Source organism: Lissotriton helveticus, chromosome 3_1 (genome assembly GCF_964261635.1).
Source record: "Lissotriton helveticus chromosome 3_1, aLisHel1.1, whole genome shotgun sequence".
Lineage (NCBI taxonomy): Eukaryota > Metazoa > Chordata > Amphibia > Caudata > Salamandridae > Lissotriton > Lissotriton helveticus.
The window spans coordinates 499759662-499769721 of record NC_136061.1 but is presented as its reverse complement, the minus strand read 5'-3'; the positions used below and the strand labels follow the sequence as shown (position 1 = coordinate 499769721).

The 10060-nt window shown below is 41.3% G+C and overlaps 1 protein-coding gene across 3 annotated transcripts in view; it reads left to right on the top strand.

Annotated features, from left to right (window-relative positions):
* Positions 1-10060, top strand: part of STAT1 (signal transducer and activator of transcription 1) — a 786410-nt gene that overhangs the window by 583712 nt on the left and 192638 nt on the right. For all 3 annotated transcript variants that reach the window (XM_078680398.1, XM_078680397.1, XM_078680399.1), the window contains exon 22: positions 2686-2761. In XM_078680398.1, coding sequence (XP_078536524.1) covers positions 2686-2761 — 76 coding nt within the window. The remainder of the gene's footprint in view (positions 1-2685; positions 2762-10060) is intronic.

The following is a 10060-nucleotide window of genomic DNA, read 5'->3' as shown; positions in this document are numbered from 1 at the left end:
ACTCTGGATATTTTCCTGCACAGACATGCCAAGTTGAAATTTTTTACCTTAAGCCTGATACACAGGACAAAGTCATTAGTCTCCCACTGGATTGGAAGAATGTTTTTGTTCCCACTTTTTCTACATTTTATTGTGTGTCAGTCTGCGATATATACATATTCCATCATGTGCAAACTTAAACCTTTTCCCCAAACGCTGCTAAGGAAAGCAATTGGCATCGGCATTGTTAGCGATGCTCCCCAGTACCATTTGATACATTTACCTATCCGCACTCCAGTTTGATTGTAAATAGCTTTTATACTAGCTAGATTCACCCAAGTCAAATCTTTTCACTATATTTTCTTTGATAAACACTTAAGGTATTCCGAGTGTTTGGCTCTCCTGTAGAAAGAGAAGATTCCTTAATACTATTTTCCATTCTTCTAGATCATAGACCAGGTCGCCATCTATCCTGATGAACCTTAATCTTACTTTTTTCAGAGCTGTAGCCTGTGATAGCTCCACATTCATTCATCAGTACACAGCTTCTCAGTACATCCATTTAATGGCAAGGCTATGTCTTGCTAACACCAACTTCAGTAAAAGCGCCCTCTTCATCTTTCTATATAATCATTAACAATTTAATGATTAACAAATATTTCGGAAGCACATTTTATTTCAGTACCCACTGCTTTACCAAACCTTTCACATACATACTTCACTAATTAACCATGTATGGGCAATTAGCATATGGTGAAAAGTGGTCCCTCCCTGTTTACTATTGGAGCCGGTATCTTGTCTTGTCCGACTGATCGTATTTAACATGCTTGTCGAAGTGTAGTTTCTATACAGCATATTATAATTGAGAAAACCTGAATGCCCTCACCAGAACCCAGAGACTGAAGTGGTTGTGCTGTTGGGTCTTGTCAATGAATATCAACTTACTTGCTTGTTTATTGGACTAGCCGAATCAGGCATCAGAGGTCAAATCTGCCGGACCTAGGTAGAGGACTTTGGGGCATAACGAAATAGAGCAGGGAAATCCTTTTTACTGTCAATTAGGTCACAACCCAACATCTGATTGAACACTTGCTCCTCTTCCATCCTAGGAGGTGTTGTTGTGTTCTTTTAGATCCCAGCCTGGTTCTAGCTAGATTGATGCAGAAAACCTTTGAGTATATGGCCTTCTGCGCCTTACATCACCTACCTTTAAGAACGTTTTAACAGTTCTTGCTTTTGAACCGAACACTCAGCCCATTTGGGGCAATTTGATTTTAAGGGTTCACCCCACTTTTTTAAATTCATTTTTAAAACTCATTTTTATTGTATTTTACTCTTTTACAAAAGACAAATACATTTGTTTTCTGGCTACTTTTTGACATGCTTCTTTTTTTAAACCTTTGTTTGTCATTAGATAAACACTTGACAACAATCAACAAAGCAGCGCCTCAATTAGGCAGAGTAGAGTCGCATCAGAACCGCTCTTCACCCAAATCAGATTAAACATGAAAGCAAAGGGATACTTCAGGGGAGACAAAGGCAGCATTTCATTACCATAAAAAATGACACAAGACCAATGTATTCAGATATCTCCACCCAGTCACACCCACCCCCTCACGCAACTAAATTTACCCCTCACTACTCGTGGATTCACCCCCCCCGACCCTCCTCTCTCCTGATCCAAAAACTTTTGACAAAGCAAGCCCCAGTATTCAAGTCAACTGGAAGTTTGGCATCAAGCCTCGTACGTCGTGTATATTTATTTCCGACCAGCACCCATTCTGAGATGACTCTAACCCATAGCCCTTCTGAGGGAACACGTTTTAACATGATTGCATGTTTCTTGTCTGAGAAGAAGATGTACAACTTTAGCATCATGATTACCTATGGAATTCCCTGTAGAACCAGGGTTTGACATTTTATAGACCACCTCTTTGTCACTTTTGAAGGTATTGATGCGTGGCGAGCTATGATTAAGGCCACTATTGCCAGGCGGATTACATATTGCATCCCCCATTGCTATAGTTTGCACAGAACAGACCCTCAGTCTGGCGACATATCAGACTTCACTGCAGCTGTTGGTAGTGAGTGAGAGGTGGATTCAGTGAATTCACCTGCTATACCTGCCAGAGTAATATACATGGCAGCTAGTTGTGGTATTCCCACTTGCTTTTTGCTTACACTATGTACTTGTGGCTTTCACTTGAAGCCGTGCGCACTACAGGCAGAAGGTTCTACAGAAACTATTTGCCCAGCCACCTTTCTATTCCCAATACTGTCTAATCTGTTGGGAACGGGCCATGACAATGTACCAGGATGCAACTACCTATATTATGATGACATTACTCATAGTCTATTGCCTGTCTCCCTTTATCCTCAATCTCCCACAAGCTCCTTGTCCATCAGCCAAATACTAGTACTGATTGATCACATTTGAAGAAGTTAAATGGCATGCTGGTGCATTCAAATGTGGTTTGAGTGTCTGTACCTTAGTTGTCGTGCATGCAACAGGCATCTAATAGTTGAGTGAACAGCCAGAGAATACGTTTTCGGTCCTGCCTCTAAGTGTTGTGGTATCCAAAGGTTGATAGTGGGAGATAGTCCACAGATTAGGAGCAACAGAGTAACCAGAAATACAAATGTATTCATCTCACTGCAGATTGTTTAGTGATGAACAAGTACATATACATCTTTTTTCCTTCTTAGCGCCAGAACCAATGGATGTGGAAGGCCAAAGCGGAACTGGGTACATCAAGACTGAATTAATTTCGGTGTCTGAAGTGTAAGTATAAACCATGGACATATGTATTTGTACATTTATTTTGTGTTTTATATAGTGCGAACATGACCCGTGAGGGTATCAGAGCACTTTACAGCAGTAGTAAGTAATTACATTATTTACAAGAATTAACAAAAATAAGCTAGATACAAAAAGAATCAAGCAAACATGAGAGAAGAGTCGACATTCCCGTTAGAGTTCAAATATGAGATAAGGCAAGTCACTGGACTGCTGAAACTGCAGAGGCACTGAGAGAGATTAGGGTAGGAATTTGCCCATTAGGAAGGTCTTCACTTCCTTTTTGAAACTTGATAGGGCAGGTATTCTTCTGATGTAAAGTGGCAGTGAGTTCCAGATTCTGGGGGCAGCCCCATAGAAAGCTCTGTTGAATGTTTTCTTCTTCCGGAAGAGTGGTGGTTTCAACACAAAATCTCTGGCACATCAAGAGTGCCTGTCTCCTCTGGAGACCACGATTTTCTGAGCAAAGTACGCAGGATGGAGTGTACAGCTTTAGGAGTGATGCAGGTCAATTTGAGTTGGAATCTAGCTTTGTACGGTAGCAAGTGCATCTCCTTTAGGTGCAGCGAGATATGATTGAATTTTGTTGAACCAGTTGGGAGTCTTGCAGCTGCGTTGAGACAGGCTTTTAGGGGAGTTGTAGAGATCTTTGGTAGGCCAGATAAGGTTAAGCATTCATATACGATCCTAGAGATAACTAGGGCCTTAAATGTCATTTTTAGTTCCAAAGTGTCTAGGAAAGGTTTGAGATTTCTCAGATATCTGAGGTGAAACCTGGCATTTTTGGCCAGAGTGTTTGTGTGCTCGCATGTTCAGGTTTTTGTCCAGTGTGATTCCTAGTAATTTGGCTGAGTCCATTATAGTCGGGGTGCAGTTCAGCGCGGTGATAGAGTTGGTCCATTCAGGTATGTCAGGGGAGCTTTTCGGAGGGGAGATTAGCAAGAACTCAGTTTTTTGCGCATTGAGTTTGAGCTGGTTGCTCGCAAGCCAGTTAACAGTCTGTTTCAGAGCATCATTCATTATTTGGACCTCCTCTAATGAAGATATTTTGATGTAGACCTGGGTGTCGTCCGCGTACATGTGGAAAGAGATGTTGGCGTTGCGAAGGATTTCAGCTAGTGATTCGAGATAGAGGTTAAAGAGAGTTGGGGAGAGAGTTGACCCTTGGAGGACGCCAATCGTAATCGGGGAATTGGAGGATAGAATGTGATGAATTGAGAATTTCTGGGAGCGATTCTGTAGGAAGGATTTGAACCACTTGAGAACGGTTCCCCCTAGGCCCATCCTGAGTTCCAGACGTTCTAGAAGCTTTTCATGGTTGACTGTGTCGAACGCCGAGGAAAGATCCAACAGAATTAGGAGACATGTTTTGCCTTGGTCTAGGGCTTGAAGGGCGTCATCTACTATGTGGAGAATAGTAATTTCAGTGCTGTAGGCTGGTCTGAAACCAGATTGGTACTCATCTAGCAAGTTGAAAGTGGTGATGTGTTGACTAAGTTATTGTTGCATGCATTTCTCAAGTAGTTTCGCAAGTAGAGGAATGTTAGATATTGGTCTGAAATTGTCTGGTTCAACAGGATTTAGCAAGGGTTTTTTTAGAATAGGGATGACTTATCCTGTTTTTATCGAGTCTGGTATAGACCCTTGCATTAGGGAGGCATTGATTATTGCAGTCCAAATGGGTATGATGAGATGATTGGTTGCAGATAATCAATTGGATGGAAGCGGGTCAATGAAGTGGTTGTTCGATTTAATGGATGATAGAATTTTTGCTATGCTCGTCATAAAAGTTGAAGGTGATCCAGTGTGCTTGGTTTTTGGGTTACGTCTGTGGGAGTGTGTAACGCCATTTTGAAGAGTCCCCGCAGGCTGTGGGAGGATGGTTGCGACAGAGAACAACTCATTACCCAGGGAGTTGACTTTAGCCAAGAAGAATGAGGAGAACTCATCAGAGCTTATTAGGAATTTGGTTGTTTCTTCAGAGGTTTTAGCCATTTTATTTGACTGTTGTTTTATCAATTGAAAGAGCTTGCAAGGTCTGTTCTTAGAGTTTTCAAGTTCTGCTCTGTAGAATTATTTTTTTGAATTGCGAATGCTCTTTTTGTACGCGTTTCTGGTCTTTCTAATAAGTTTTAGTTGGGGGGAGAAGGGTGTTGTCTCCAATTCCTTTCTATTAGCCGAAGATTTAGCCTTTTGGTGTTTAGGGCTCCATCGAACCAGGGATTTTTGTCTTTGGTCTGACCTCTTTTTAGTTTAAGCGTGGCTAGTGAGACAATTATATCCGACATTGTTGAGTTGTAGTGGTCAGTAAGTTCATTGACCGTAGATAGATTGGTGGCAGGGGGGAGATCCATCTCTCATCGCTCCACCAGCTTCTTGGGAGTCTAGGCTTTTGGTGTCAAATAGAGCACTAACTACGGTAGTGCAGTGTGGCATTGGTGTAGCACAGCTATAGTGAAAACTCTGAGAAGCTATTGGTCAACTTTTTAGTGAATAAATCTAAATGTAAATGAGATTTTTTTTAACAAATGCTCAGGTGTTTGTTTTTATGTTTAATAACGTGCATTTAAAAAAAATCTGTTATATGCCGTGCACTCCATCATATGTATTTTGAAATTATGACATCCAAAGATTTTATATTTTACTCCAATTTAAAGGAAATTATCACAAATTGTTTTTTAAGACCTTAGTACTGGCATGGTCCAATTTGATGAGTATGCATCAAATAATTTTGCATAATTGTGCATAATTTTGCGGTAATTTATTAAATAAACAATATGCTTCACACAATAATACTAATGAAAATAAAAATGAAGATGGCTGTTTCTGCAAAGTATTTGAAATTTCTTGGTAAAGCAGATGTCAGGATAATGTTTGAGCAACTGGTTGTGGAGTTTGCGCCACTATGACAAATAGTGAGCGGTTTGCTGACTTTGGTGACATTGGCGTTTGGATTTCCGAAAGCTGCGGGGGGGGGAGGCTTGTATTTCACCAGTTTCTTGCTTTTGTAGTGGAGAGGTGTTCTACATGTGCAGTTCGCTTGCTAATAGCATACTGTTGAAGAGCCTTTACTTACTGTTTATTGTAGTGAAATATTTCCCACATGAATGAGGGAGATTGTGACCAGAGAAAATTCCAGCCTGTGAAGTAGATGGTTTGGGTCTTTCGTAAGAAATGTTGCAAACTATCGTCAGGACATAGGCTTAGCTTGCTCCTCCTATTAGATGCTTTGCTGAGTAGAGCATAATACAAAAAGTCATGGGTGAAATGCTTTAATTAATCTTGGTTACTGGTAATTGCTTGAGGCGCCAAGGCAGTCCACTCTATTCTTTTTTGCTCACCATGCCTCCTCAGACTAGCCATATGCAAATCATTTTTTGTCCTGCTCTGAAAGGACAAAAAGGAGAACAAGTGACTAGAATGCAGCAGAGAAGGGGATGCAGAGAGTTTCAGGGGCATGAGCATTGTGACTGGGATACAGAGTGGACAGGGGGTGGGTGCAGAATTAAACAGGAAATACAGGGGCTTCCTAGTAGGGGTTGATAGCATAGGATTTACCTGGCAACAATTCCCTGCTTAGAAAATTGTCTTACGTTTTTTGTTTTTTGTTTTTAAATGGGAAGGGAGTGTGCCTGGTGAATTTCAATGTTAAATTAATGCCCTAGCCTGTATAGTACGGTTTCTAAATTAGCTGTTGTGGAGCTCGAACTCTGTCTTTGCAGTCTCTCAATTAAAATAAAAGAAGCACTGGTGAAGACAAAAGGTCTGCCTTTTTAGGTCGAGCTATTTATAGCTCTGACATATTGTAGGGGAAACAAACTCTTTGACCAAGCGGATTCCAAGCGGATTACGTCCAGTTCATGCGGTGCACTTGTGTGAGACACGCGTGCACAAAACCCATCAGCCTCGCTCCCATTCGTCAAACCCATCAGCATCGCAGCACCAGACTTCACGTGCACTTCATGTTATCCAGTCGTGTGAGACCCGCGTAGCCTCGCACCCATTTGCTCCAAAGTAATCCCTTCCGCTCCCCCACCTCACAAACCACCATTTGTCGCACGCATCAGACCCGCCACAGCGAGAGCTTCAGACTTCAAAGGAATGCTCTCCCCCGCCCCCTCTGCGCAATGCCAGTTGTCTCTCTTACACCACCAGACATCAAAGGCTGCGCCCCCCCCTCCCCCCCCCCACCCACCCCCCACAGCAATGCCGCATCCAACAAGCGCAGCCTCTGCTCCTCTTCCAAAACAAATAAAACCAGTGAGTGCAGAACTTCATCAGTTCCCGACAAGAATGCTTGGCGTGTTCATTCCACTTAAGGCCCTGTCTGTACCTCTCTCACCATTATCGGGTGCGGCTTACTCTTTCGCTCTCCTGCTGCCCGTCCTCTCATGTGCCCTCTCCCTTGTCCCCTGTGTTTCTTGTGCGCACACTTCAAATGTGAAAGCATCTGGTTTCACTGGTTGACGAGCCTCTATGAGGGCTTTTAACAACTTACTTTCTTCCCTAATTTAAGCGGTCACAAAAAGATGTTAATATTTCATTGCTGTTCTTGGATTTTCATCACAATAAAATACACTGAACATAATCTTCCAAAAAGTTATTTTCAAAAGTTTAAGCTATTGCCATTACAAATTACAATAACGTTTATTTAAGTATTAATTATTAAAAAAATAAAAGCCATCGTTATTTGTAATATTAATGTGAATACAACACATATTGCATTACAAATGCTATAGGTGTCACATTTGCGAAAGTTAAAACTATTGGCATTGTAAATGACAAAGCTATTAATTTCGCTATTTTCAAAACCAACACATAAATAAAATATTTGACATTTACAATACCAATAGTTCAAACTTTCGTAATGCGAGACCTATTGCATTGCAAATGCTTGTTATTATTGCAAGAGTTTAGCAATTAATGAGCCAGTTCATTTGTGGTTGTGTGGGTGTTGTGCAAATCAATGAATGTGGGAGTTATGCAAGTGGATGAATTTAGGCAGTCCTGGGGAATGAGGCGGGGAGTGACTAGTGGAAGATGGATAAATGGGCGAAGGAATTGATAAGTCAGCTGCATTTATGATTATGTAGAATAGCCTCATGCCATGAGTATGACTTTGATGCAGTCATGCACAGACATTGATCATCATGCCCGTCTTATCATCCTTGCACTCACTCACCCATAAATCGAGGCATCCAATACACCCATCAATTTATTTATCCAGCCATCTGACCTTCTGTTCATTTACCCGTTTAAATACCCATTCATTGGCGGTGTATTCATCCATCCAGCATTTCACTATTTGACTCATTCTGTCATTAACCCACTCAAGAGTCCGAGCAACCACACCAGCTAAAATAGATCAATGAAGAAGCTCTTTCACACAAAAAAAAGCCAGTTCTACTGGCTTTGGCAGTGTATAATTATGCTCTTGGGCACTCAAATTTCTATTATGCCTGCAGCAGTGAAAATTCTTGCACCATTCCTGGTCATATGAGACTAGACGACCTTCTGAGAAGATCACTCACTGAAACAGGAAAACTGGGACTTGGTTGCATGAACTGCTATAATTTTCTTTTTAGGTCTAGCCTACTGGACTGTGTATGTGCTGTCTGTTGGGATGCATATTGAGGTTTACCAAGAATATAGAGGGGCTTGAAGCATTCCAATTGCTTAGCTTTGGTCAGCTTTTCTTGTCAATGTAATTTGCTAACTTCTTAATAGTGGCTCAGCTTTTCAATTTAGTGTTTGTTCCTCCGTAGCAGCCTTACCTCTTTACAATTTCTTTGATTGGCTGCTGTCACTGCAGTCACTGCTTACTTTCTAAGTTCTGCTTTTTTTTGTGTGAAGCACTCCATTAGATTAGATGTGTTTTGAGCGTCATCCTTGTGTAAGTCTCTCTCCCTGAACTACGTGTTGCTCTTTGTTACCCGACTGCTTTTCCCCGCCCCCTCCCTCTTGCACTCGCCTGTGTGCTTCTCCCAATTGCTTCCACCACCTCATGTATTGCTGTCGCTCCCGCTTTTCCCCGTTACTTTTGTTTACCCTCTTGATCCTTTCTCATTCCTTCCCTTGTTACTTGATCGTCCCCCGCACACTCCTCCATGTGGTTTTTCCGTTTGCCCTTCTTCTCTGCTTGCCCGCTTAAAAAATATATACTTTTAAATGGGTTTTTTTCTTTTTAGTTATAAATCCAATCCAGATTGCTAACTTTAAACAAAAAAAGCACCTGTTATTGAATAGGCATGTGCTTGTGTGGTGCGTGTGCCTACCAAATGACGCAGCTTGCCGTGTTTTATTTTTTGTTTTTTTACTTTAGCTATGCTGCACAGCATCATAGATGCAGTGCAGCATGGCTAAAAACTATTGGCAAAACCTATAGATCACAAAGGTGAGACCTTTTCCATTGCCCATACGCTGGGGGAAAGGCTACTGTCTTAGAGAACCTCCAATAGAATGCCCCAGATTATAGGAAAAATACAGAACATTGCTTGTTCATGAGGCGATAGGAATGCCCTTCCATGCTTCGGGAGCACACATTCTTAACTGTTCCGTGGCTGTATTTTGCACCATATATCACTTTGTAATGCTATATTATTTTAAAAAAAGTTGTTTTTGTTGCGACAAGTACTGTTTTACACTAGAACAATTGAGAGCAGATTTGTCTTGTCGAGAGTTTTTCTTTGTGCAGATAAAATACAAAAATAAGTGTTTGCTTTTGCAAGACAGCACTGTGGCTCCTCTAAAAGAAACGGAATAAATAAGCATTTCACCACAAAAACGTAGTACGGTGTCAGTGTAGGCAACCCAGCCTCTCATTTTTCTCATATTGATAAATTTAGGAATGGCTGTTATTTACAGTTATTTACAGTACTTACAAATGACACATCTGTGGCTTTAAGTACTCTACTTTTAGTAAATAGCATCATAGTGTGAATTATCACAGAACAAGACAGACAGTGACAACCTGGCAGGTTATGTAATCTGTCCCCAGGAGTGCCGGGTAAACCTAGAGACTATACAAGAGCTGTGCTTGCTGGCTGCACTGATGTGTAGGCTTCCAGTGTCTGTTGTCAAAATTAAAGTGTGATTTTCTGCCTAGAGGCACACTAGATGCTGATGGGCTTGAAAGATTAAAATTAACTACTTGACATTTTGAGACATTTTACTCATGCAGAGAGACTGTTGAAAACTGGTGTAATGGTGTGTTTTCGGGTCTTGTCTATGACAGAGCATGCACTGAATGTGCTTTTGTTTGCGCCTATACAACAAGGGGCTTGT